Source organism: Eumetopias jubatus, unplaced genomic scaffold, assembly GCF_037043125.1.
Source record: "Eumetopias jubatus isolate StellerSeaLion01/CBP00866 unplaced genomic scaffold, mEumJub1_p1.0 scaffold_1, whole genome shotgun sequence".
NCBI lineage: Eukaryota > Metazoa > Chordata > Mammalia > Carnivora > Otariidae > Eumetopias > Eumetopias jubatus.
In genome coordinates, this window is record NW_028274807.1 from 203,559,697 (window position 1) to 203,587,638 (window position 27,942).

Genomic DNA, 27,942 nt, shown 5'->3' on the forward strand with positions numbered 1-27,942 from the left:
CGCCCACAGAGCACCAGCAAGCGACATTCTGCTGCCTCCGGCCCGAGTCCTGCTGAGGTAGAGGGCCCAGGGCCGTGGCGGGGGGCAGCCTGGTCACCATGTGGCCGAGGCGTGACCAGGCCTCAGCCAGGTGGGGCTGAGGGCGGGGCAGCATGGCCCTGGCTGAGGAAGTCCAGAGCAGCCTCCGCTCCTGCCGCCTGGGGCCTGCGCCCCCTGCCAGGGCCCCCTCCCCACACGCCGCAGCCCTTGGGCCTGGGGCCAGATGGGTGCCGCCAGCCACAGCCAGGCTCAGATGAGAAGGCCAGGGCGGCGGCATCTACCATGTTCAGCTGTCGGGCCGCTCAGGCTTGGGCGGCCCACGAGGCGGCCCTGCACACACGTGTCACAGACACTTCTGCACGCCTCAGCCAGGACCCACGGGCCGGCCTGAGGCCCATCTGGGACCTGGCCGAGACCTCTGAACGGCTTGCACACCCGTGTCCGGGTGTCCACCTGCCAAGGTCTAGGGCTAGCAGCCCCAGCCTCCAGCTTCCCTCCCCAAGACTGACACCATGAGTTGGAAATGAAGCGTCTTTAATTGATTCCCTGCACCAACCCCCCTGGGGGGGAGGGTGTCTCCAAGCACCAAACCTGTGAGAATTGTGCCCCTCAGCCCCAGGAACCAAGAAGCCCCTGCCCGACATTCACTGGGCCAGGACCACCCCCTCCTACCCCCTTGACCAGCCCCGTGGGCTTCGTTTCAATAAATAACCCCCAGAGCAAAGCTTGGGGCAGAGGACCCAACAAAGCACCCAACTCAGCAACACGCAGAGGGCGCTTCAGGCAAAGGTCGGGAGGGAATCTCAAGGGGCAGCATATCTGAAATCAGGGTCAAAAACCGCACATAAAATCAGAGCCAGCGTGCGAGCTGGGAGCCAATCGCCCCAGGCGTCAGTCGGATGCCTGATGGTCTCCCAGGATGCTGGCTCCTGCCATCAGGAAGAACGCCATTCTGTGTCACACAGCAACAGTTCCCTGCCTGGTCTTTACCCATCGGACACTCCTAGGTCTTGACTCTGAATTCTGGGCAGGGGAGGGGGGTGGGCAGAAACCTGGGGAAGGGAGCATCTGGGGAAGGGGGCCGAGACTTCCCAGGTCCAGAGGAGTCCAGGGCAAGGCAGAGGAGGGAGGTGGCGAGCCCAGGTCACTGCCGGGCCCTGCCCCGGCGGGTAAGGAGGGGACCTGTGGCTTGAGCCTGTGCCCGGGCTGCCGCGCCCATCTCCCTGCGTATGTCACCAAGCGCCGTTGCTGGGGACTCCAGCAGCCTCTGGAAGAGGCTAGGCCGGCCGGCCGGAGGCTCCCGACACTGGAAGGTGACCGCGGTGCCAGCATCAGCCTTCATCTCCCGAGAAAAGCCGTCAGAGGAACCATCAAAGCAGCGGCCGATGGCGATCTCCTTGGCCAGCCTCGGGCTCTGGTCGGTGACCGTGTAGACACCGTAGTTGTGACCCAGAGGGTCCAGTGGGGCCAGCATGCTGAAGGCAGCGGGGTCGTCAGCCGGGGCGGTTGGGGGGTGCCGGGCCAAGTAATCCCGCAGGAGCCCGTTGACCGCCACACGGCGGCAGCTGCCCTGGGGCATGATGGTCACCAGCGTCCTGTCCACCTGACGCTGGTCGAAGAGCATCCCGCTGCACTTGAACTCCACGCAGGCGGCGGACGTGCCGGGGCGTTCGGGGTCTCGGACGCTGCGGGCATCCCGAAGCCCGTAGAGCTGACCCTGGGTGCGCGGGTGGCTGCCCCCCGCGTTGTGCGCGCGGACCATGTACTCCTGGGGGCCCTGGATCTTCACTTTGAGGAAGCAGGCCCGGAACTCCTGGGGGTTGGGCCACCAGGCCAGGAGGTCTCCAGTCCAGGAGGCCGGCGCGCCCTCGCGGAACGGGACCACGTTGTACTCGTATTTGTCGGCCTCCACGCGCGCGAAGCGGAAGTGGCTGGCGGTCACCGGGGCCTCCTGGCATTCCCGCAGGCTGCGCCACGGGTACACCGGGCCGTTGGCCTCGGCCGGGTCGCCGGGCCTGGGTTTCGCCAGGTTGATGCGGAAGCCGTTGCGTTTGAGCGCGGGGTCGTCGTGGTCCGTGCGCTGGTAACCCAGCTTGTCCAGGAGCGGCTGGGCCACGCCTACGGTGGCCGGGAGGGGGCGGGGCCGGGAGGGGGCGGGCTCCAGCTCCTCCCCGCCCAGGGTGGCCGTGACCAGGGCCGTGTAGGCGTCGGGCCGGTCGGCGTCGCAGAAGGCGGGGAGGCAGGCGCCGTTGGGGCCGGTGACCGCGCTGTCGAAGCGGCCCCAGGCACGGGGGTTGGCCGAGAAGCCGGGGGCCGGCTCCAGGTTGACCAACGTGACCACCACACCCTCCACCTGCTCGTTGGGGGTGAACTTGTCGTTGGCGTAGGCGCGCACCTTCACGAAGCAGCGGCGGCGCTCGGGGACGTCCAGGTTGAACAGACGCCGCTCGCGGATCTCCACGTTGCCCACCAGGAAGACCCGCTCCTCCCGGCGGACCCGAGGGGCTGCCGACTCCTCTCGCTGGAAGCCGCTCTCCTCCTCCCACAAGCCTGTGTCGGGGTTCAGCGACCAGAGCTTGAGGGCCTCCACGTGGCCCGCCATGCGGATCTGGCCGGCGTTCACGCGCACCGCCACGGGCCCCGCGTGCAGCAGCTCCGCGGAGCCGGCCGCACGGAGGTCCACCGAGAACATGCCGTAGGTGCGCAGCGGGGCCAGCTCGCCGTCACTGTCCACAAAGCGCAGGTCACTGGGGGCGGCGGCCGCCGACGTGAGGTCTCGGGGGTCCACGAATGTCACCCGGGCCTCCACAGCCCCCGTGTAAGGCTCACCATCGGCTCTGCGGAAGGCTCCCGCGGGAAGGACCAGCTCGCCCAATGGGGCCTCGTCTTCCAGCTCCCCAAGAGGGATCGTGTTGCTCTCGCTGGCATCTAAGATGATGGGGGCTTTCTTCCGCATGGCCTTGACGTCGTGGTACACGCCGCCCCCTCGAGGGTCAAAAGGCAGCACTTTGACAGTGTCCATGAACTCCCCACTCGGGTCCACGAAAGTTACCACCAGCCGCTGCGTGGAGGGTGGCACCTCGATGGTGAAGTCACCCTGGTAGGAGGTGAATCCAATGGGCTCCTGGCCTAGCAGGATCTGGGCGAAGCTCAGGGGTTCCCCTGAGTCAGAAGCCAGCACACGTCCCCGCACCAGTCCCCGACGGGGCAGACATTTCTGGCAGCCGCACTCAGCCACCACCTTTACCGGGAGGACGTAGTTGGAGCAGTGGATCTCCCTGGTCTGCAGGCGGCGAACAGAGCAGCAGCGGGAGCCCGCATCCCCACATCGGGGGCTGGAGCCTGTGGGGCTGGGGCAGAGGGTGTCCGGGCAGAGGCCCACATCCAAGTAGGTGGGGCCACTGCCAGGCTGACCACAGTCATCTGGGAGCTTGATCAGGTGCTCTTGGGGCTGGGGATTGCAGGCTGGCTGGCCTGGGGCTGCAGAGCAAGAAATCAATCAGATCAGAGGAAGAGGGAGGGCTCCATCTGAGTCCAAGTTTGGGGGCCTGAATGGGGTCAGGGGCTCAACCCAGGGGCTCAGTGGGGGCCTGGGATCAGACTCAGCAAGGAAAGAGAACAGTCTAAAGTTGGGGCTCCATTTGGGGTTGAGTTTTGGCTGGTGTTAGGTCTCAGTTCAGTTTCAGAGCATGCTCAAGGTTGGGGGGCTGAGGGTGCTCACCAAGCACGGTGAGGCGGGCGGTGCCCGAGCGCACAGTGCCCGCGTCATTCCATGCTTTGCAGTGGTAGGTGCCTGCCTGGTCTGGCCGCAGCCCCCGCAGCTCCAGATGGGCCCCGTACCTGTGTTCTTGCCTGTCCAGCAGGGTCCCGTTGTGGAACCTGGGTGGCAGGTGGACAACACCGTGGAGGCCCTTGGCATAGGGAAGGGGCTACATGTGCCCCCAGCCCCCCACACACAGCCCAGGAAGGTTGCAGAGCAGCTTCGTCCCAGTCTCTGAGGCACCACATTATCTTGGGAAGTCGAGTCAAACCACAAAGCTGAAGGCCCTTGGGCATGGGGCAGGGCACTCACCAGGAGTATTTCTTGGGCATGGGGGTGCCTGAAGCTTTGCAGCAGAAGGTTACATTCTGTCCAGCCTCTTGCACTCGGGCCTCAGGGTGCTTCACCAGGTAGGGCTTCTCTGGGGGCAAAGGTGGCAAAGGTCAGGGCCCTGCCCCATCCCAGCTTCTCCCAACAAACCTTCCCAATGGCAGGGCCCCATCCTTTCTCTTCCAGGGATGCCCTGTTTCACCTTTGCCTCTTCTGATAACCTCCCCATTCAATTTCATCCCATGGCTGCTCAAAATGGTGCCCCATCTTTTTTTTTTTTTTTAAGTAGGCTTCACAATCAAGAATCACATGCTCTACTGACTGAGCCAGCCAGGTGCCCCAAGATAGTGCCCCATTTTTTTTTTTAAGAGAAAAAGAGTGTGTGAGCAGGGAGGGGAAGAAAAATAAGGAGAGAGAGAATCTCAAGCAGGCTCCCCATGGAGCCCATAGCAGGGCTTGACCTCATGACCCTGAGATCATGACCCAAGCCAAAATCAAGTCACTTAACTGACTGAGCCACCCAAGCGCCCCAAGATGGTGCCCCATCTTAACGCTTCCCTCTGCAAGTCCCTGTCTCACCTCGCACCTTCTCCAATGTCTCACGTTTTATTCATGCCCCCCATGATGCCATATTTAGTGTTATGCCTCCTCCAATGTCACATCTTATTTCTTCCCCAGTGACCTCATGCTGCATCACATCCTCCAAAGTACTTGGTGTCATCCAGAATTTCCTTGTTAGTTTCTCAGCCCCCTCATCCACCTTTCCATAGGGCACTTACCCAACTTATTGAGGACAACAGTGACCACAGCAGACATGGAGCCATTGGCCTGGGCCTGGCCCAGGCCTGCAGAAAAGCCATCCCTTTGGGCACTGACGTTGGCCCGGCTACTGGCACAGACTCCAGGCATCCGGAAGGTTCCATGGGCATCAGTGATGGCCACAGTGCCAGACCAGTCTCTCAGGGAGACCCTGGCTCCTGGCAGTGGACGCCCAGATGGGGTGACCACCGAGCCCAGAAGGATGTGGTCAGGGCACCTGCAGGTCTTGGAGCTGCACCCTGGGGGACACAGGGAGGCAGAGGGACAGGGGGGCCTCTTCACTCCCTCCTGGGGAGGGCCTTCCACAGCAAAGATGCCTAGACACCCCCCTTTCTGACCCTCAGAGGCCTCAGCATGACCCTGCTTGGAACAGCCCCTAGTATGAGTGGGGATATGGGGTTGAGTAGTCAGAACTGGGGCAGAGGGAGGGACCTGTGGTCCAGAGGGATGGGGGAAAATGCCATGGAGGAGGGGACAGAGGAGGTGACTCTCACAGGACAGAGAGGCTCCTTCCAGCATGAGAGAAAATGTCCAGCAGGGGCTGGGGGCCCGGTTAGGGTTTGGGTCTTGGGCTCAGAACATCTCCCTCCCCTCCCAATCCTGCGGTTTCTCCATAAAATGGAAAATTCCGCTGGAAACTTCAGGGCAGAGGCGTCAGGAGGGCAGAGCCAGGCGGGGTAGGGTGGGGACCCCACTACCCCATTGGCCACCGTACTCCCCCACCCTGCCATGGGCTCTGCGGGCGCAGTCTCCAGACCATGTTTGTGGAGCCCAGGCGAATCGGAATTTCCAGTCGCCTCCTGGCTGGCCTGGTGTCTGGTCCTGGGAGGGCTTGGGCATGGTGTCTGCCAGGGTGTGAGCGCGTGTCCGCGTGGGCGTGAGGGACAGGCGGGGGGCTGCGAATGCCACGCGTGTGCACCCCGAGTGTGTGAGCCAGCTTCTGTGTGTGTCCCACGTCCAGCAGGACATACACACACACGGCGGTGTACCCAAGGTAATGCCCACTTGGATGTGCACACGCCTGGACGCGACGCTCAAGGCGTTCACCCCCCCAGATGTACACATTCACCAGTGCTCCTCAGGGGCCCAGAAGGGAATGAAGGGCCAGTCCAAGTTTTGGCCCTCCAGGACCCGCCTCTTCCCTTCAAGCCCCGCCCCATCAGGCTCCATCCCAACCGGCCTCTTCCCCCTAGGTAGCCTTGGCTAAAAGCCGCCTTGTTCCACATCCAGGCTCCGCCTCTAACTCAGCACTTGCCTCCAGGCCCCATCCCTCCTACCTGGACATGTAGGGCGTACACACTTTTGAGCCTCCAGGGGACGCCCTGGACACGCATCCCCAGCCGGGCTTGGACAGCGGCGGCGGCGCAAGCGACGGCCTGGCCCGCAGCTCCCTGAACAGGGACTCCACGGGCCCCACGCGCCCCACGTGGCCTCTGCGGTAAGGGCGGAGAGGGGGGAAGGTGAGGCGGCCGCCCACCCTTCCAGGGACTGCGCCTCCCTGGAAATCTGGTAACAATGTGGGACTGGAGGATGCCCCCCCCGCTAAGTTCATCAGAGGGTGGGTATCCCCCAGAGAGAGGCCCTGCCCACTGCCCCCATCGGTTGTCCTTCAGGCGCACCTGTCGAAGGCGCAGTTAAGGTACCGCCCCATTTTCCCCAACCCCAGATAAGCTTCCCGAAGTTAGCCCTGCTGTTCTCCCTACGTCCCTCACATATTTGGGGTCAAAACACGCCCCCACAGAACGGGGCTGTGACAGATTAGCAAATGAGGACAGCTGGAGGGAGATGAGCTCCTGGGGGGTCCTTCCCGTTCCCTACCTGGGCCCCTATTGGCAGCCCCTCCCTTCCAAAGCCCCGCCCCCATCTGATCCTGCCGGCTCCTGGGGCTCTGCTAAAGAGCCCCGCCTCTTTCTAACCACGCCCACATCCCCCAAACCCTGCCCCCTCCTCCATTACCGCCCATTCAGGCTCCACCCACCAATGACCCATCCCGGCCAATCCCCACTCTTTCCTCAGCATGACGGCTCTCGAGCCCGCCCTCTCCCCAGACCCGCCCATCACCACACAGGCCCCGCCCCCGGCCCCGCCCTCACCGAGCGGGCAGCGGAAGCGCACATGGTAGTTGGAACAGCGGCGGCCGCGGGGCTGCTCACGGTTGAGGCACCAGAAACCTCGCGTGGGGTTCAAGTGCACGCGCTCGCCTACAGTGGACGGCAGGGCCCAGTCCGTGGTGCGCGCCTCTAGCGCCAGCGGCCGCGGGCACACGCGCGCTGGTCCGTAATAGAAGCGGATGGCGGCCAGGCTCTCGAAGTCGCCATCGCCGCCGGGGTGGTCCACGTTGAACCAGGACGTCCACTCGCTGGCCTCTGCGGGCACCGCACGCGCTGGGACCCGGGCCGCAGCCTGTCGGGCCCCATCAGTGCACGCAGGGGCCCGGGAAGCTGCCTGCCCACCCCCATCTCCGAGGTAAGGGCCTTACCCTGCTGTCTAAAACGGTCACCCCACCCCCAGCGAGCACGGGCTAACCCAGCCCGCCCATGACCCCGCCAAGATCCAGGGTTCTCTTGGGCAGAAGGAGCTATAAAGGGATCGCGGGAGGTTGGCCTCCCCTAGCACCAGCCCCAGTTCTGCTGCCCAATTCTTGAGCTTGCCCATCGGTGCAGGCTGACATTTTGCCACGCTCACATCTTGCCACTGTCTGACCAGTCCCCAACCTTAGAATTGAGCCTGCCCCCCATCTCAGAATTCAGAACCCCTGAGGTGTGAGGAGGTACAAGGGCAGCAGGAGGAGTCGGGCCTGAGACCAGCCCTAGCTGTAGCTTTCTGCCGCCTGGCCGCTCCAGGTCAGAGCCAGCTGGGCCCTTGCTCACTGCCTGGCTGAACCCATCACAGAAGTCACAGGTGGGAAGGGTCTGGCCTCCCAGAGGTCAGATTCGGCTTCCACCAAACACCCCCCCCCCAGGGGGTGCTCATTCCTTTCCTGACTCAAGAGTGACTTTCCCAGCTAGGAAACTGGAGACCCAGGTTCCAGAACTAGAGGTCTGGAATCTACTGGAAGCACCCTGCATTGATGCCTCCAGTAGGGGCGAGGAAGTACCCCCCCATACACCCTACATTGGTTTCCTCCTTGACAGCCTGAACTCTCACCCCTCTGCTCCTAAAATTTAGACCTCTTGGGACACCTATGCCAGGGGCCACCATGTCCAGGGACCAGGATGGTACTGGCCACTTCTACCCCTTGCGTCCCCTCCTCACATGACCACACCAGCTAGAGCTCGCACAGTGAGTCCACAGCAGAGTCAGGACTTGGACCCAGGATGACTCACCTTCCCAGTCCTCCAGGGCTGGCGAGGACTGTCCAGGGCGCAGTGATGGACCTTCAAAGCCCCAGGCAGTTGCTGTGGGCTCCTCAGGGGGGGGTGTGACTGTGGAAGGGGTGAGGAGCGGGGGGGGGGGGGGCGGGGAAGGAAGCATACTGATGGGGACTTCTGTGAGCTCCTTCTATGCAAGGTGCTGTCATGATCATCCCCATTTCACAGGGAAGAAAATTGAGGCTCTGAGAAGCCAGAACCTAGCTCTGGCTGACCCCAAGGAATGCAGAACCTCCCCCTCCCCTTCTAGGAAGCCTCCCTGTGACCCCTACCCCCAATCTCCTGCCACCCCATCCCTCCCTCTGCCCTGGCCCAGATACCATGGGCTGGGGAAGTCTGTGTGTCTGCTTTGCTCCCCAGACCCAGTTCTCCCCGAGTGTACTCAGCGGCCATGAGCTCAGTTGGCTGTTCCTCTGCCCTCAGGCTGAGCTGCATTCCCCTTCATCCATTTGTGGGCTGGAAGTCCCTCCTTCAGTGCACCTTCCATCCCTTCACTTGGAGCCCAAGCTGCCACTGGGAGGAAGTCTTTGGAATCTAGCCTGGCTTCTCTGACCTTGAGTTATCTAAGATAGCCAGGCTGGACCGTGACCTCAGACAAGTCCCTTCCCTGTCTGTGTCTCAGTCTCCTCGTCTGAGAAATGGATCCAGTGCCCTCTCCACTGAGGGGGATTCCAGAGATGGGAATTTTTGTGAATGGTGTGTGTGTGGAGGAGGAGAGGAGTTACGTGAGAAGGGATGGCTCTGACCCCTTAATCCTGGTCCAGGACCAGGTGCTTCAGGGCTGAGACAGGCCCCCTGTGTTTCCCGGGAACCCAGAGGAGCCTAAGGTTCATATCTATACTCCAAGTGCCCCTACTTCTCTTTGAGGAGGGAAAAGAACAGAGGTTTCCTCCCCTCCCCGCGTTTTTGGTCCCAAGGATCCATCTCCCCGACGCCCCCACTCCACTCCCGGGCTGACGAAGGGGGACCCAGGCCTGCGGATACGAGCGGATCCCTCGGTTCTGTCTCCGGGAGCGGCTGCAAGCCAGGCGGGCTGCCAGGGCTCCTAGGGGTCTGGGCTGGGGTCAGGGGGCGCCTCACCTCGAGCCCCCGCCAGGTGCGCGACGGCGACAAAGAGGCAGAGTAGTGGCGGCAGTGACGCCATGGCCGGGTCCGAGCGTCCGAGGGAGGGTCCGGGCTCCGCGGCGCGCGCGGATCTGACTCCCGCGGGTCTGGCGGCCGCTGGGGCTGAGGATGGGGGCGGGAGGTGACCGCAGGCCACGCCCCGTCCAGGCCACGCCCCGTCGGAGTAATGCTCCCTGGCCCCCGGTGACTTCGGTGCGCTCGCAACCTCTCCCGGTCGCCCCCTTCGGTGCGTCCGGCTGTGCCTCCGCCCTCAGGCTGGCCTGCGTCTCTCCCCCCCACTCCCCCGTCGCCAGCTGGAAGTCCCTCCCTCAACCCACTCTCCATTCTCCACCTTGGGTCCCAAGCTGCCTGTGGGACGTGCCTCTCTTGGACTCGAGCCTGAAGCTGCCCAAACACTCACGCTTTAGGCAGCCCTTTAGGCGGCGAGAAATCCTCCATCGGGTCTAACTTCAATCCTGTTGGCGTTAGGCCACCCCGAGCAGGCTGGAAGTCCCACCCTGAGTCTACCCTCTACTCTTCTGGCGCTAGTTTTCTCGGCCAGCGACGACTACCCTCCATCCCTTCGGCCTGGGCTCTGGGGTACGGTGGCAAGTCCCTTCCCGAGTTTGCCCACCCGGGCGGCGAACCCGGCGCACAGAGAAGGAGGAGGCCAGGTGGTGGTGGGACGTCTGTTTATTGGCGCGGGTCCAAGCCGCCAGAACGCAGGTGGCGGTCACAGCGCCGCGACGCAGTCGGTGCCGGTGTATCCCGGCAGGCGCAGAGCGAACTTTCGGCGCACGTCGTCGGGCACGAACCTGCCGGCCACGAAGTGGTGACGGCCGGAGAAGCGGCCGGCGCAGCGCTTGGGCGCGGCGAGCGATACCAGCACGTCGGGCCGGAGCCCATCCTCGGTGTCGCCGCCACCGGTCTCCGCGTCCCAGCCTGAGGGAGGAGGGGCGGGAGGGGAGGGAATCGGGAGCTGGGAGGGGTGCTTGCCTTCAGACGAGAGACACTTGCCTCCTCACCGCCCACTTCCCCTTCCCCATCAGACCCAGCCTCTGCTCTCTGACACGTGAGTCTTGGTCAGACCTGCCTCCGCCTGGAACCTGGGCCTCCGCCCTCAGACCAGTGTCTCCCCTTCTTTGGAGATGTTTCCCTCCTCTGACCAGAGGGTCTGTCTTCATACTTTTCTGCCCCTGCTCCCATCATGCTACTAATTTTTCTCCTCTATCTGACTCAGCCTCTGCCTTCAGACTACATCATTTCCACTTGCTGCCCTTTCCCAGTCAGACCCATGCTTCTGCCTTGTGACCCAGCATCTGTCCCCATTCCTCCCTCCCTATCAGTCTTGAGCTTTCCCACTTAGACTAGAACCTCCTTCCACCCAGGCTTCCTAGCTGCCTTCCCCCTCTGACCAGATCCCCACTCTCCTTTCAGAGGACAGACTTGCCCCCATCCTCTGACAGGCTTCCCCCATCAGATCTGTCTCCTTACTCCTGGTCCTTGACTCTGACAGAACATGGCCTGAGCATTCATCATCCTCACTCAACCTGAGTGTTCATCATCCTCCTTCTGACTAGAGACTCTTCCCTCTGACCTGACATCTCTGTCTTTGCCCTTGGACTAGATCTTGACGCACTCCCTCACTGGGCCCTAGCCTCTACCACCTCTCAAATGAGCCTCTACCTTCAGACTAGGGGTCTTGCCTTCTCCCCTGCTTCTGACCAGAGTTTGGAGCCACTAACTAAAAGCCTCCTCCCTCTGACTTTAATCCTTCCTTCTGTGACCTTAGTCTCCACCCTTGGACCAGACAGCCCATCTCTTCATAGCTAACCCCCTGCTCTGTGGCACCCTGCTGGGATGGCCTTGAGGTCTTGCAAGCTGGGGGACATCCCCCTGAGTGTGGCCACCCCCGTGGAGGGTCCGGCTGGCCAGCAGCTGTTTGTTCCATCTGCCCGTTGCCTAATGGCTCCAACAGGCGTGGGGCGGCGGCCAGGACGGGTGAGGCCTTTGCCGAGTGAGCTCACGTCTGCCCAGGCAACTGGGCCAGAGTGGGCAGCGGGCACGTTGGGCTGGGTGTGGGGAGATGGGACAGGGGGTCACCTGGGCAGCAGCCTCGGTCTTCCCTATCTGAGGGATGGACATGACCCTCACCCAGAGTGCATGAGCCATCCACGCTAGGGAAACTGAGGCTCAGAGACAGGCTGGTGCCACCAGAAGCTGGAGTGCAGAGGGCCCCCACCCAAGCCCCCAACAGGCCCCCCGTCCTGCCCGGCATGCCTGAGGGAATGTCCAGGCTCACAAGGGGGATGGACAGCAGCTTGAGTATGGCCAGCGTCCGCGTGCAGGGGCCCCCGATCTCCCCCGGCTGCACGCCAGGGCCCAGCACGGCGTCCACCACCAGCCCATAGGCATCGTTGATGAGCTGGACCTGAGAGAGCAGGCAGGGTCAGGGGGCAGCCTTTGGGCACTGTCCCCTACTCCCCCCCTCATTTGCCACCAAGCGCTGACCTCCGTGGGCAAATAGGACAGGAAGGGGATGTCCATCTTCTCACACTGGGTGGTCAGGTCCCGGTGCAGCAGATCCAGTGAGCGTGTAGGGTAGAAGATGGTTGGTTCATACTCCTGGGGGCGGGGCACGGAAAGGAGTCAGCACTGGGGCCCCTTCCAGGCTCCCTACTGGGCCTTAGCCCCCAGACCTGGATACCAGGCAGCAGACCCCGCCTAGGGCAAGCACTGGGCTTATTCTGTAACCTCTCCCGCCTCAATGTCCCCCTGGGACCCTATCAAGAGGAGGGAGCAATTTCTGCAGGGACAGGGTTGAGGGGGTGACCCTAGGAGGCCAAGGGGGTCCTTGCTACTCACAAACATCTGCAGGTGCCGGGCACAGACCAGCCCCACGGCCCCGTTCTGCTCCGGGCCACACACGACCAGCACTGTCCTCTGCTTCCGGGAGAGAGTAGGCAAGGGGAACACCTGGCAGAGGGCACAGCAAAAGCAAAGACATGATGTCTGGAATTCCTCCTTGTTCGGGTGGGGAAACTGAGGCCCAGAGTAGCAGAAGGGATGGGCATGGGCCTAGAGGCACCAGAACAGGAGGAGAGGCATTCTGGGTAAAGGGCATGGCCGCTGGGGGCCTCAAGTTCCTCCTGGGAGATGCAGAGTCCCTGCTTCAGGCTCTGCCAAGCTGGAGCAGGAAAACGTGCCGTCTGCCACCACTCGGCGCCCAGAGTGCGGTTTGTTTATTCTCCGAGTTGCAGACATTCTTCCACCTTTTTCCACCGCAGTGGCTGCCCCTCCCCCGCCCACGTTTCCAGGTCTCAGCCCCTCCTGGAGGCCCCAAAGCTGGGGGGGGGGTGTGCTTTTCCAACCCAAGATGCCCTGTCTCTCTCCATCTGCCTCGCCATACCTGTCTTCTCTATGTCTGACTCTGTGTCTACCCCCCATCCGTCTCTCTGTAGTCTTTCTGTGCCTGCATTTCTGTGTCTCTCTTTGTCTCTGTCTCTGTCTCCCAGACTCTCTGCGTCTCTGTGGGCCTGTGCATCAGTCTCTCTCTTTTTTTAAAGGTTTCATTTATTTATTTGAGAGAGAGAGAGAATGAGAGATAGAAAGCACGAGAGGGAAGAAGGTCAGAGTGAGAAGCAGACTCCCCGCTGAGCAGGGAGCCCGATGCGGGACTCGATCCCGGGACTCCAGGATCATGACCTGAGCCAAAGGCAGTCGCTTAACCAACTGAGCCACCCAGGCGCCCTGCATCAGTCTCTTTAATGCAGGAGTTCAGAGCACTGGTGTTCCAGCCGCAGCACTGCCCTGACTCCCTGTATGGCCTCAGCCCCCTCTCCTCTCCCAGCCTCCCTTGGCCTCTATCAATGGGAATGACAATGGCACTGACAGGGTCACAGGGCCTCTCTGAGACCAGGGGCCCCAGGGGGCCTGGCTGTACCCTAACCTCCAGCTACACAGAGGGCTTAGTATTTCTTTGTCTCCTCCCCAAGGTCTCAGTGAGGTCCTGCCCCACCCCGAGGGCACCTGCGAGCCCACCATGCCAGGCCCAGAGCCCGAGACTGGAGATGGGGGGGGGCAATGATGTCTGGGCTGGCTGGGACTGAGGGCCTTCTGGACAGACTTGGGGCTTTCAGGACAAAACCAAACGACATTCAGTCAGTAAGGGCCAGGCAAGTATTTACTACGTTGGACTCTGGGGCTTTGATGGTCATCATTTCCTTCTCCTGTGGGAGCTTCACTCAGGATATGTTTCATTTGGAAATAGGAACGTGAAAAAAAAAAAACAACAAACTGAGCCTACATAAAGAAAGAGATTGTGTTTAACAAAAGTCTGCAGTGGTGACAAGAAGAGGAGGAAGAGAAAGGTTACATGCTGGAGCCCTGATGCCATCAGGCACTTCTCTAAGGCATTTGTGTTTATTAACTGGTGTCAGTTTATTACGCTTGCTTTGGAAGAGGAAACAGGCCCACAGTTTGACGACGTGGCCAAAAGCACTGGAAGGCAGCATCATCATTGCTTATTACTCTCGTGTCTCTTGGAGACACCTCGAAGCTGGGGCTTTGCCCTGGATCCAGACACAGCTCTGCTTACTTACCCCGTGGGACCTACACTTTGCAGGCCACTCCCTGCCTCTGGGCCTCAGTTTCCCTACCTGCAGCATGGGGTTATTTGGAGGTACTCAGCCTGCAGGAACTGATGTCTCCCTTACTGAGATCCAGGAGATGGCAGAGGCGGGTGGTCACAAAGGGCCCCAGGAGCATCCTGCAGTAGCCTCAGTCTCTGCTTCCCAGCCTCCAAGTCTTTGGGCACTCCTATCTCTGCCCTGACCCTCACTGACACCTAGGGTCTTGGGTCCCTGCCTGGTCTAGACCAGTGATGAGCCTCTCTAGGCCTGTTTCCCCATCTGAATGATGGGCTGGAGTAGCTCCACACAAAAAAGTGGCTTCTTGAGTCCTGGACCATTTTGGCCAGCCAGGTCATGCAGCTAGGCCTCGGCTCTGATGGGCTGGCCATCTGGATGGGGTCAAGGTCAAGGTTCAGGGGTCAGATACCTTGGTCACAGCCACAGCACTAGCATGGCCACACAACTCCACCAGCTGCTGCCGCCCAAAGCGATAATCCTCCAGCAACTCCCGCTCCAGGGCAGCCGCCTCAGCAGTGCTGGGGGACAGAGTGGGGAGAGACGCTCAAAGACACAAAGAGAGAAAGACTTAGAGAGGTTCGGATGGAACCAGTAACCTTCCACCAACGTTCCCAGCCAGGCCCTAGAGCCACCCCCAACCTGAGTTTCCCTGCTAGACGTGCATGCGGTTGAATGGAGCAGCGGGTTTAAGCTGAAACTCAAGGCACGGGCGCCCTCTGGTGGTCGAGGAGCGCGTGGTGGCGCATGTTGGTTCTACTGCCCCAAAGCGGGGGACACTGGAGCCCCGCCCAGATGCGCCCACCCCCACCGCGGGAAGAACCCAGAAGGAGGAATGGGCGGGAAAGACTGATGACGGTGATGGGTGAATTTCATGCAGCGGAAAACAGTGAGCAAGCTCCAGAACACTGGAGGGGGCAGACTGGGCTGGGGGAGGAGGTGCATGAGGGAGGTGGATTTTGAAGGCTGCAGAGGAGTTTGATGGCTCACTTCGGGAGGTGGATGTGGAACCCACAGCTATCAGACCTATTGGTGACCCTTCAATAATTGTGGCTAGAGAGATGGGGTTTACTCATTTGAGGTGAAGGTCTGCCATCAACTCCCTGAGTGACTGGGATCTGTCACATCTTAGCTTTGCTTCCTTTTTTGCAAAAGTAAAGTCCGCGTAGGCTTAGATAAATTTCAAGGCCCATTTCAAAATGCAAACACGGGCCCCATAACTTAAGAATTTTAAGATAATGACAACCAAGCGTTGGACTCTTCCAAGAGCAGGGACCAAGCCGGCCCTGGCTTAGGGGCTTCCAACGGGCATGGGCTGTAGTGGCGGCAGAGAAGGAGAGCTGGCATTGAAGATCGGAAATGGTCCCCCAGAATAAGGGGTTGGGGCAGCTGGGCAGGGTTTATGTCCTGATGCTAGCTTCCCCTAGCAGGACTCTTTCCTGCGGGGGAAGAGCACCTACCCCCAGCTCAGCAGACCCTAGAGAGCATAGTAGTAGTAACAGAACCAGGCCCAGAATATTCAACCACTCAGGGTAACCAAGTGGCTTGCCCAGAGTCATGCAGGAAGCAAGTAAGAAAACAGACTTCTATGCTTGGTGTCTGTTTCCAGAGCCATACAGGGTGTGAGCAAAGAAGCAGAGGCAGACCTACAGATAGCAAAGGTTTCTTGGGGTGAATCTTTAAGTTCCTTCCTTCAATTCTGTGAGCAAGAGACCACAACCTTCCGACCAATTTTGCAGCAATCAGGCCAGGCAGCAGGAGGGACATAGGTTAGGAATAAAGACTGCTGCGGGAGGGGGGAATCAGGGATGGCTTCCTGGAGGAGATGGCCTGGAGCACTCTGGGAGGTAATCCATGTGGAAGAAGAGTGAGGGCCAAGGTCCTGTAGTGGGAATGAGCTTGGCAGATTGAAGGGACAGAAGTGAGGCCACTGTGGCTGGAGCTGAGCAAGGGAAACTGAGAAACTGGGTCAGAAAGACACTTTGGGGGCCTACGCACATGGGGAAGAGATGGAGGCTTAGGACAGGGAGGACACATGCCCTGAGTCACCTCAGCAACCAGAGCCAGATTCAACCCCAGCTGACTTCAGATAAGGTTGAAGGACCAGCTGGGGAAAAGGAGCTCACGGTGGGGCAGATGAAGAGCACTCCCTGGGCAGGCTGGCCCGGCTCCCAGGAGAGAACACTGGAGAAGGTGTGTTTGGAAATGTGTCTCTCTCATTCCTCCACCTTCATCTGTGACAGCTCTGGCTGCTGCCCCCACAGGAGGGTGAGGGGAAGATGAGAAGGGCGGGAGGAATACCCCTTCCTCCTCTTCTTCCTCGGTCCCAAAGCTTTGGCCTCAGGCCACCACTTGGAACATTATCTTCCTGCCTCACTGGTCATTAGAGTGATAATGGGGAGGATGGTGGCGGCTCCTAGTCTGGGGGTAGGGACGCTGGCAGCTTTAGGTGGGGTCTGAGTGGGAATCCGAGCTGGTGGGGGAGGGGGACAGGGCAGCGCCACTGTGGGACTGGCCAGAGGTGGGGGGCTCCGTTACGATGTGCCCCTCGCTTCTCCCAATGCCAGTCCCCAGATGAGAGGAACTGTGAGGTCCAGGATTTCCCCGAGAGCACAAAGGCTGAGGTGACCGGCCTTCAAAGGAACTGGGCCGGTTCTCCCAAAATGCTTCCAGGAGCGGGCTCTTTTGGAGGTGAAGCCCTGGGGCCAGGCTGCCCATGCCAGACCCTCCCTGCTCTCTTGGCTCCATCTGCTTCTGACCTTCAGGCCTCTGCCCACCAGCCCACCATCATTGCTCACCGGGCTGCCTAAAACAGTCTCATGGCCCCCAAACTCCTCCTCCACACAAGAGCCGTGGGGGCTTTGAAAACTTAAACGCCAGATCACATCGCCACTTGTCTCACACCTGCTTATGGCTCCCCAATATTCAGAGAATATTCAGATTCCTCCCCACGCCTATGCGCCCATTGTTTCTAACCTCATTGTCTCCTCTCTCCTTGCTTGCGCATTCCACTCCTACCCACCCCGGTGCCACATCACTCCTCCGCTGGCATCTGAGACGCCGCACAACTGGCCCCACCATCCCCCATGCCAGGTGAAATCACAGCTCCAGCTCTCTTCTGTCTAGGATGTGTTGGGTCTACAGGCTCAATCTGAACATCAGCCAGTCAACTGGACAGTATCTGCCCTGAGGGCCTGAGTGGATAGTGGGCAGAGGAGGCCAGACAGGGGATATCAGATGAATCTGGTTTACATTGAGGTCAACAGCCCTGCTTGGGGTCCCAGATCACAGGATAACTCAGGATAAGGTGGGAGACACAGCCACAGCTGCCAACTCCAGAGCCCAAATCCAAACTACTGGCAAGTGGCCCACATATTCAAAAACCCTAGCCTTGGCTCAGACAGTGGTTTCCCAACCCAGGCCTCAGTTTTCTTCCCTGATCAAGGAGATAGTAGCTGGTGGGCCACCAGGAGGGGTGTGAACGTTTGAGGAGCTAAGAGCTCAGCTCTTCCCAGATGGGGAACAAAGGGTGGGAGCTTCCAGGTTTCCAAGGACAGATGGAAAGGGCAGGTGGGCCTGGATTGGGTTGAGGATTGATGGGAGAGCTACTAGCGGTGCTGCTGAACGATTCACTTAGGGGTGAGCCCCAGGCAGATGTAGTTTCCCTGGCAACGCAGCTTACAAGGCACTGGCAGCAGCAGGCTGCAGGCTTCATCTCTCCAGGTTAATGCGGGTGGGCCTCAGGACTCCCCAGGCCCCATCCTGGCCATGCCCCTTACTCTGATCCATCCTGCCCATGAGACCTCCTCCCAGCCTTGCCTAGTCCATGATGCCCCCGGCTCCGGGCTGCATCCCTGCCATGGTCTTTGGCATCCCCATCCCTGGCTGACCTGAGGAAACGCCGCTCCTCGGGCGCCTCCGTTGGGTCCAGGCGGGCCGCGCTGCTCATGGCCGAGGTGAGCCGGTGCCCAAAGCCCGGCTGCCACAGCCACAGCCTTTTAAGAGCATCCCAGGGCACAGGGGCCTCCTCCCCTCCCACCCTGTGCTTCCGCCAATCAGGCGGCGCCGCGAAGGCGCTGTGCGCGGTCATTGGCTGGCGGGTGCAGGCAAACTTAACCCTTTCGTGCCAGGAGTGACGCCGCCCTGGGAAGGGAAGGAAACCAGACAGGTAGCGACCCCCGTAACGGAGTCTCGGCCTGGGAGCAAGGGGACACGCCTTCGGTGCCCCTCCATCCCATGCTCTGCTCTTTAGGTCCTCCACTCACTGATGTGCTCAGGGTGCGGGGTTGGGGGCGAACCCCAGCCTGGAGGGATGGGCTATTGACAAGGAGGGTTTCAACAGAGGTAGGAAAATCCAGGCGTATTTGTGAGCCAAGGCTGATGGATCCAGGCGCAGTCTCTGGGTATGTTTTGAGGCCACCCCACCTGGCATCTTCTGCAGAATCCCCAGGTCTAGACCCTATGTCATCAGGCCATGTGTAACCCAATGGTGCCCCACTCACAGGTCGCTCAGTCACTGGGACACAGGCAGGCAGGTCTCCACAGCATTTATTCTTTCCCAGTGGGGAGGGTGTAGGGGGTCCAAGTGGTCCGAGGGGAGCAGACCCCTACGTGTACCACATGAAGCCGTAGGTGGCGTTGAGAATCTCCTCATTCGTGCGCAGCCCATAGAGCTCGCCCATCATGGGAGTCACCCAGCGCGTTGTGTGGAACACAGACTCACCCACCTGTGGAGACAGAGGAATATGGGTGGGGGTGCAGCTACCCCCTCAGGCCCACACTACCTACTGGGACCCCACTAGGCCTAGTGGCTACTGTGACTACACCAAAAGCTTCTGCCTTCCCCTCCTCATGCCTGGCCCCCACTACTCCTCTCAGCCACAGGTTTCCCATGGTGCCTATGTTTCTACAGCGGCCTGGACCCTCGCCCTCCCTGCCCAGGACCCACCTTCCAGTCAGGCACATCCTTCATGATGATGGCCTCCTCCTCCAGGTTCTCTCGAAGCATCTGCAAGACCCTGTGGGGATGGAATGGAAGGTGAAGGACAGGCCTGAGCACCCCGAGGGACCCCTGCCTAACAGACCTGCCAGGACCCTCCCTGTTTTACTCCCCATCACCTCCTGCCACTTCCAACCCTGCACATGCTGACCCCTCTTGTCCCTTCCCCCCAACTATAAATTTCTACTGTCCTCCTGCTGCAGCCTCAATGTCTTCTCCTCCAGGGAGCCTTTCCATTCTGTCCCTTGGGTCTCCACTTTAAGTCAAGTTTGGGGCCCTCTCCAAGTGTGACAGCAACCCCATGTATGCAAGGACACAGCTGTCAGTCCCCACGTGCATTCTGGCCAGGTCCTGCACTGCAGGATGGGACACTCAGGCCTGCGACCTTCCAACCCTGGTCTCAGTGGCCCCACCTCCGGTCCTTCTCCGCCTGCAACAGTGGCATCAGCGCGATGCGGGCCTCGAAGTCCTCAATCTGCAAGCGCCTGTGAAACCCCGAAACCAACAGATTAGATCACGCTGGAGCTGGGGTAGATGACGTGGCCTTAGACCCACAGGGTGACGCATGGGGAAGGGGGTTGGGGGAGAGGCAAGTGAGCGGGGCAAGGCTTGGGCAGTAAGCTCTACCTGCCAGAAGATGGGAAATGGGGGGGGGAGGCACGCAGGTGGCACAGGCGCTGATCCACAAGACTGCTGGCTTCACACTTTCTTTTTAATTAAAAACTTTCTTAATCCTAAAAATAGCCCTGGCCTGAAGATTGTGGTGAACCAGGGACGGGGGATGGGACCTTCATCACAGGGCTCTGGGCCTTACAAAACCATATCCTCTTCGTGTCAAAATAACCCTGCGGTGTGAGCCCAGGGCAGGCAGTTCTGTCTCTTTGAGCCACCAGCCCCATTCACGCTGGGGGAGCAGCACCCAGTGATGTGGCCATGCAAGTGGCTCCTCATCCCTAGGAATCTCACAGCCACACAGGGAAGGGTTTGAATGAGCTTCAGCTTCCTTCCCTCCTATCCTTCCAGACCCACAGCAGCAGCCCCACTCCAAGCCACTGCCCCCCCCACAGCCACATAGTTGTCACTACTGTGTCCATCTCTCTGCGGGTGCTCCTGGGAAGCCGGACCTGGTCTTAGTGCACTCAACGTCCAGTACCTGACACATGCTGGCTGCCTTCAGCACTACCCTCCGGGATTCCCAGACTTGTGCGGCGGGGGGGGGGGGGGTGAGCTCAAAGGGGGTGCTAAGGACGCGTAACACAGGGTGGAGTGGGGCAGGGCAGACGGGCTCAGCCAGTAAGGGGTCAATGAGGAGGGGTCACCAAGCAGGGCACTGGGCCAGCTTTAGAGGCAGCCAGAGTCTGAATGGAGGCCACCATCTGCCTTGGTGCCTAAGGCCCCAGGTAGCTGGCAGGACCATTGTCTTGCGTGGCCTGTTTCTAAGCCCTTATTGTCCTCACTGCCTGGTTAGCACTGACAAAAATGCACCAAGACAGCATGTCCTGGGTCTGCCCCTCCATGTCCACCTGATGGGCTGTCCTAATCCAGACCTTCGGGTCCCTAGCAGCAGAGGCCAAGGGATGCCCAGTGACAAGCTGCTCACTTATGAGTCCTTTCTTGAGTGGAAAGTTCAGAAATGGACTCAGTCCAGGTCCATACTTCTTGGGTCTTGAGGGGTTGACAAAGGGCCCCAGTGGACACCAGGTGCACTCCCGCCCTCAGCAGCCTGGGGCCTGGGGCCTACCTGCGCTCGCGGTTCCACTTCATCATGCTCCAGTACCCGAAGAGCAAGGTCCCAATGCCCAGAGCAAACATGCTGTAGCCTGTGGGGAGAGCGGCCACCAGCTCAGCACTTGCCCCTGGGACAGACCACCCCTTGTAGTTTCTTCTTGTGAAATATTAAATGGCTTGCCGTGCAAATACACCAGAAATACTGATGCAGGAAAAGGTGAAAGTCTTAGTGACCCCCTCCTAGAGATGGCCAGTACTGTCTCTAGTGCATATTTCTTCAGATTATTTTTTTGTCCCTGTGGAATGTCCACCGGTCTCTTCCCTTGGACCCCCTCCTACGAAACTGCAGACCACTCTTTATTCCGTTCACCTACCCTGCAGGCAGGGGCACCAGGGTGCCTCAGCTTTTCTCTGACAAGGGAGGTAGCTGCAGCTGCCATACCTCTGCCCCCATGCCACAGTTTCTAGAAGGTACAGTCTGGGCAGGGACTGCAGGAGAGTCCGAGGGTCTTGCTGTTTATGGTTGGGTGGCCCCAGCCCCACAATCTTCTCGAAGGTTGTCTGGTTCCCAGTCAGCAGGTGCTTCCAATGGGGAAGGATGGTGTCTACAGCTGGGTCCAGCTCCATGGTGGCTCCTAGCTGCCTAGGCCACTTCTCTGAGTGCTGCCCACAGAGGGCTGGATGGGGCTGCCACAGGCAGGCAGTGCCCTGCAGCGTCCGCCCAGCCACCCCTGGGCTCCCTGGGGTACTGCCTCCCGGCCCAGCAGGTTAAGCCCCCTGCCTGGGCACCAGGGGACAGAGGCTGCCATGAATATTTACTGACACCAGCAGGCACCTGCGCTGTAATTCTGACTGACAGGCTGTGGGCCTGCTGTGGTCTTCAGGGAGGCCCAAGTTGCCTGCGGCCTGGTTGGGGCTGGCTCACCCCATACCCTCTAATCTTTTGAGCTGTAGGCTCTTCCCTGGACAGGCCTTGTGGTTGCCCCGAAAAACTGACAAATTTGGCCAGGTCGAGCTCCAGTTAACACCCAGGAAATGACCAGCAAATGGTGGGTGAGGCCACTCCCTAGGACTGGTGGGGGGCAGAGGGGCTCTGGGAGTCCCGGCCCTGCTTGCTGCCTGCAGCGGGCCTCTGTTGTCCCTGTCCTCATCTTTCTTCTTCAGCTCAGTTCAGTACACGTTTTTTCTGGCATCTCTACTGGACCCAAAGATGCATGAGAAGCTGGTTAGATTTTTCAGCCCCTCAGTTAAACCCACTGAAAACATTAGCTCAGGAGCGCCTGGGTGGCTCCGTTCGTTAAGCGTCTGCCTTCGGCTCAGGTCATGATATCAGGGTCCTGGGACGGAGCCCCTGCATCGGGCTCTGATCAGCAGGGAGTCTGCTTCTCCCTCTCCCTTCTGTGCTCATGCTCTCTCTCTCTCCCTCGCTCTCAAATAAATAAATCTTAAAAATGCAAAACAAACATTAGCTCAGAGCAAGACACTTCCATGTTACAGGGGGCAGACAGCGAGGGCGCCCTGGTTCCTATGCACAGAGGGAGAACCTCTCCCGAGAGGCCTGAGTGCCCAGGACCAGCTCCCAGCACAACTATGGCTCTTACACATGGCTGACCACCGGGCTAGACAGGAACATCTTAGAAGAGCTGCCTCTTTCTTTTCAGTAGCTATAGAGAAGCCCAGGGGCCTCTTCTTTTGACCTGGCCCCAGGGCATAAGCCTGGGCTATCCTCATGGAGACCCGTTGTCTTCACACCAGGTACTCATGTGTGGGCCCATGTGTAAGATAAATTCCAAGATAAAGGTAGCCTTTACAAATGTACAGCTCTTTCTTGCTGACAGTGGTGAGGCTGAGACCCCGGACCCTCAGCGTGGGTCTGTACCTCAGGAGCTGCCAGTCTGGTGGGGGAGGCTGATGAGGGGCATGCCCAGAAGTGGGTGCAAGGCTATAAGTAAAGAACACTTGAATAACTGGAAACACATCCTGTGTTCAGTATCAGCACTTAACATTGTTCAGAGGCAGCACTCCCCAAACTAAGGTACTAGTTCGATGGAGTCCCATCAGAATCCCAACCTGCCCCCCTTACCAGCCCTACAGAAACTGAGGAGCAGATTGTGAAATTCATATGGAAATTCAAGGGCCCAGATTAACCAAACAATTCTGAAAAACAACAAAGTTGGAGGACTCACACTTCACAATTTCAAACTTAACACACAGCTGTGTGTACAAGACAGTGTGGCATGGCATCACGATAGACATGTACATCGATGGAACAGAGCTGAGAGTCCAAAAATAAACCCTCACATTTACGGTCAATTGATTTTGGACAAGGGTGCCAAGATAATTCAATGGGGAAAGAATAGTCTTTCAGCAAACTGGATAAGTGGATAGCCACATGCAAAAGAATAAAGTGTGCTTTTTCCTTCCCCCATACACAAAAATTAACTGAAAATGGATCAAAGACCTCAATTTGAGAGCTAAAACTATAAAACTCTCAGAAAACAGATTTGTCAGTCTCTGTGACCTTGGATGACGCAATGGCTTCTTAGCTAGGACACCAGAAGCACAAGTGACAAAAGAAAAAAACAGATAAATTGGGCTTCACTGAAATGAAAAACTTTTGTGCTACAAATGATGCCATCAACAAGATGAAAAGACAACCCCCAGAATGGAAGAGAGTTTCTGAAAATCATGTATCTGATAAGGGAATGGTAACCAAGATGTATAAAAGATGAACAACCTGGGGCACCTGGGTGGCTCAGCCGGTTAAGCATCCCACTCCTGGTTTCGGCTGAGGTCATAGTCTCAGGGCTGTGGGATCAAGCCCTGCATTTGGGCTCCATGCTGGGTGTAGAGCCTGCTTAAGATTCTCCTCCCCACCTGCCCCACGCCTGCATACTCTCTCACTCAAAAAAACTAAAAAAAAAAAAAAAAAAGATGAACCACCCAATTAAAAAAATGTATAAAGGACTTGGAAGATATTTCTCCTGGAAAGCTATACAAATGGCCTATAGACACATGAAAAGATGCTCAACATCGTTAGTCACCAGGGAGATGCAAATCAAAACCACAATGAGATATCACCTCACACCCATTGGGATGGCTAGAATTAAAAAAAAAAAAGGAAACTAATTAGTGTTGTCCAGATGTGGAGAAATTGGAAATCCCATAAACTAACTGCAGGGAGAAATGTAAAACAGTACAGCCAATTTGGAAAACAGTTTGGCAGTTCCTCGAAACGTTAAATGTGGAGTTACCATATGACCTAGCTATGCGACTCCCAGGTGAAATTTCCCACAAGAAAAATGAAACCTAGGGCGCCTGGGTGGCTCAGTTGGTTAAGCGACTGCCTTCGGCCCAGGTCATGATCCTGGAGTCCTGGGATCGAGTCCCACATCGGGCTCCCTGCTTAGCAGGGAGTCTGCTTCTCCCTCTGACCCTCTTCCCTCTCATGCTCTCTATCTCTCATTCTCTCTCTCTCAAATAAATAAAATCTTAAAAAAAAAAAAAAGAAAAATGAAACCTATATCCACACAGAAGCCTGCACAGGAATGTTCAAAGCAGCCAAAAGGCGGCAACAACTCAAATGTCCATCAAGTGGTAAATGGATACACAAACTGTGGTCCATTCATACAAGAATATTATTCAACCAAAAAATAAACAAACAAATAAAATGAAGCTTGGACACATGCTACACCATGCACATTAAAAACATCCTGCTGAGTGAAAGCAGCCAGACACCAGAGGCCACATAAAATAGAAGCCCATTTACATGAAATGTCCAGAACTGGCAAATCCATAGAAACGCAAAGCAGACTGGTGGTTGCCAGGGGATGGAAGAGGGAGGATGAGGAGTCACTGCTCATGAGGTCGGGGTTTCCTTTTGGAGTGATGGAAGTGTTATAAATTTATCTATTTATTTAGATTTATTTATTTATTTGAGAGAGAGTGTATGCACGCACACACACAGGGGGAGAGGGAGGGGCAGACAGAGAGAGAAACCCAACCAGACTCCCCGCTGATGGCAGAGCCCCATGCAGAGCTTAATCCCATGACTCTGAGATCACGACCTGAGCCGAAACCAAGAGTCAGACACTTAACCGACTGTGCCACCCAGGTGCCCCCCCAGAAGTGTTATAAATTTAGATCCTGGTGACGGTTATGAAACTGAATAGACTAAAAATCTGTGATTTGTACACATGAAATAGGTGAATTGTATGGTATTGTCTGTGAATTAAAAAAAAAAAAGTTAAAGACACAGGGAAAAAAGAAAGGGCCACCCACTGGGCACAAGAGGGAGTGGAGAGAAGAGAACTGAGTGGAAAAGACAGGGGTAGCAGTCACTTCGGGAACAGTGTGGATTAAAGGTGGTCTGAGCCAGCTTTGCAGGTTCTAGGACGCTAGTGGAGAGTGATCTAGGCAGGGAGGAGGGGAGTGGATGCCAGGCTTGTGTGTAGGACTAATGGGGAGAGGGCCACTGGGGACTCTGGCTCAAACGCAAGGCTGGAGGAGGGCACAGGACAGATGATTAGGGTAGAGTGCAGGATGGAGAGCAGGGCCATTGCACTTGCTGTTCCCTTCACCTAGGGGACTTTCAGAGAGGTCCTTCCAGCTCACCCTGGCTGAAGCAGGCCCTGGTTAGCTCCGGCCTTGCCAAAATGGGAAATTCTGGTGCGCTATGTTCATCTCCTCTGCTAGGCTATGAGCTCTTCCAGACAGGGCTCAGTGCCACATGCACACTCAACAAGCAACTACTGAATGCAGGGACATAACAAAGACCATGCCACCAGAAGGGGTCTCTTCCTCACCCCATTGCAGCCAGGGGGCAGGTTTGTATATGCTACAACGCAAGTTGGTGTGAGGGGTGTAACTTGGAGGCCCAACCCTAGATAATGGTATAGAGGGCACATGGCAGGCACTACCATGTCATGAACTGGAAGAGGACTGGGATTAAGGGCACATTTGTGACTTAAAAATAAAAAAGAGACATGCTGACTAGGGGGAGCCCAGTCAACCCAGTCTGGCTACCGGTCACACAGGGGCACATGTATAAACAGACCTCATGCCGCACACCTGAGGGGTACACTAGCCTGGGCGTTAAGTGATACTTGAGAAAAGAAATTGAAGAGATTCAGATCACATTATTTTTGTCCAATCTGTTCTGGGATGAGTCAAATGCCAAGGTGGTGCCAAATCTAGCCTGTAACCTGTCTCTTGGGCTAAGAGCACTTTCAGGTTTGTAAACAGCTGTAAAAATGCAGCAGCAGAGGAGTGCCTGGGTAGCTCAGTTGGTTAAGCATTCCTTCGGCTCAGGTTGTGATCTTGGGGGTCTTGGGATTGAGCCCCATTACAGTCTCCCCACTCCGTGTGCTTGTGCACAGAGTGCTTGTCCCTCTCTACCCCTCCCCCTGCTTGTGCTCTCTTGAGCTCTCTCAAATAAATAAATAAAATCTTAAAAAAAAAAAAAGGCAGCAACAGTGGACAGAGACCATCTGGTCCCCAAAGTGTAAAATATTTATCTGGCCCTTTCTAGAAAAAGTCTGCTAACCGAGGTTTTGGGAAACAAAAAAGCCAAGACGGGGCTGGAAGGAGCTTGAGTTTTCACCTGATACTTTCCCACTGTCTGAATTCTTTTTTACCATGCCCGTGTATGTTTTTTTAATCGAGGCACGTGTGCATAACATTAAATATAAAGTTTGATGAGTTATGGGAAATGTATTCATCCTTCTTTAAAATTTTTTTTTTTAGGGCGCCTGGGTGGCTCAGTTGGTTGGGCGACTGCCTTCGGCTCAGGTCATGATCCTGGAGTCCCGGGATCGAGTCCCACATCGGGCTCCCTGCTCAGCAGGGAGTCTGCTTCTCCCTCTGACCCTCTTCCTCTCGTGCTCTCTATCTCTCATTCTCTCTCTCTCAAATAAATAAATAAAATCTTTAAAAAAAAATTTTTTTTTAAAGATTTTATTTATTTATTCATGAGAGACGGGGGAGGGGGGGAGGGGGAGAGAGAGAGAGAGAGAGAGAGAGAGAGAGAGGCAGAGGGAGAAGCAGGCTCCCAAGGAGCAGGGAGCCCGATGCGGGACTCGATCCCAGGACTCTGGGATTACGACCTGAGCCGAAGGCAGACGCTCAACCATCTGAGCCACCCAGGCGCCCCTCTTTAAAATTTTCTATTTCTCAGGGTGCCTGGGTGGTTCAGTCGGTTAAACGTCTGCCTTCGGCTCAGGGCATGATCTCAGGGTCCTGGGATCGAACCCCGCATCGGACTCCCTGCTCCGCGGGGAGCCTGCTTCTCCCTCTCCCACTCCCCCTGCTTGTGTTCCCTCTCTTGCTGTGTCTCTGTCAAATAAATAAATAAAATCTTAAAAAAACGAAATAAAATTTTGTATTTCTCTGTTAACCCTAGGTGCAAAGTATGTGGCCCTTCTACTTTTTTTTCTTTTATATTTTCTTGTATTGAGCCCAATAACAAAATTTTAAATGTTACTTAAAACATTTGAAAAATTTAAGAATACATATTCCTGGGACATCCGCAGGTAGGGACTACCAGAGAGGAACATCTTCTAAATTCCCTCAATGTTTCAGTTTCAGCACGAGTTTTACACTGGGTAGCCCTGGGGGCAGGGCCTCAGTTTCCCCACTTGTGAAACGGAAGTGTGGCCGCGGGCTCGGGGCACGGGCTACATTGATCGGTCTAACCAACAGTGGAATGGGAAGAATTAACGGGACCGACCTCCCGGACTGTTCTGTGAAGAAAACAAAGCTTAATAAGCGTTCGACAAACTCCAGCAGTTATCCTCGTTACTACCGAAGCTATCGGGAATCCCTGGGCTCCGCCTCCCGTTACACTGCGGCGGAAACTGCGGCCCGCGAGACTCCCCGGCGCCCCCCCCCACCGTCGCGGCGCCCCGAAGCCCCAACCCTGACACCCCGGCGTAGTGAGACACTGACCCGACAGTCCCCGACGCGGGAGGTTCCGCTTGTAGTCGATGGGGCTATAACCCCCCGGCGGGGGCATGTCCTGTTTCACCTTCGACGCTGCCATGCTCCCAAGACCCCAACTTCCGGCCGCGAGCGGAAGTTACGTCCGGCGGCTGCCGCCATGATGAGTGTGGCAGACTGTACCGCGCATGTCTTGGACGGGACTAGGGC

The 27,942-nt window shown here is 57.7% G+C and overlaps 3 protein-coding genes across 3 annotated transcripts; all 3 read right to left on the bottom strand.

Annotated features, from left to right (window-relative positions):
- Positions 1-1,183: 1,183 nt before the first annotated feature.
- CILP2 (cartilage intermediate layer protein 2) lies at positions 1,184-9,463 on the bottom strand. The gene is made up of 8 exons (XM_028126866.2): positions 9,400-9,463; positions 8,275-8,373; positions 7,042-7,314; positions 6,226-6,381; positions 4,909-5,187; positions 4,112-4,220; positions 3,761-3,918; positions 1,184-3,519 (listed from the first exon to the last, which is right to left on the bottom strand). Exons 1-8 carry the CDS (start codon positions 9,461-9,463, stop codon positions 1,184-1,186), a joined length of 3,474 nt encoding a protein of 1,157 aa, XP_027982667.1.
- A 637-nt stretch (positions 9,464-10,100) lies between these two features.
- Positions 10,101-18,514, bottom strand: YJEFN3 (YjeF N-terminal domain containing 3). Its single transcript, XM_088028849.1, has 6 exons — positions 17,960-18,514; positions 14,482-14,590; positions 12,289-12,399; positions 11,935-12,048; positions 11,704-11,854; positions 10,101-10,365 (listed from the first exon to the last, which is right to left on the bottom strand). The coding sequence occupies exons 1-6, from the start codon at positions 18,157-18,159 to the stop codon at positions 10,157-10,159; spliced, it is 894 nt and encodes a 297-aa protein (XP_087884975.1). The 5' UTR covers positions 18,160-18,514; the 3' UTR covers positions 10,101-10,156.
- An 85-nt stretch (positions 18,515-18,599) lies between these two features.
- NDUFA13 (NADH:ubiquinone oxidoreductase subunit A13) lies at positions 18,600-27,853 on the bottom strand. Its single transcript, XM_028087175.2, has 5 exons — positions 27,742-27,853; positions 20,810-20,888; positions 19,482-19,553; positions 19,018-19,087; positions 18,600-18,796 (listed from the first exon to the last, which is right to left on the bottom strand). The coding sequence occupies exons 1-5, from the start codon at positions 27,833-27,835 to the stop codon at positions 18,677-18,679; spliced, it is 435 nt and encodes a 144-aa protein (XP_027942976.1). The 5' UTR covers positions 27,836-27,853; the 3' UTR covers positions 18,600-18,676.
- Between the last annotated feature and the right edge of the window lie 89 nt (positions 27,854-27,942).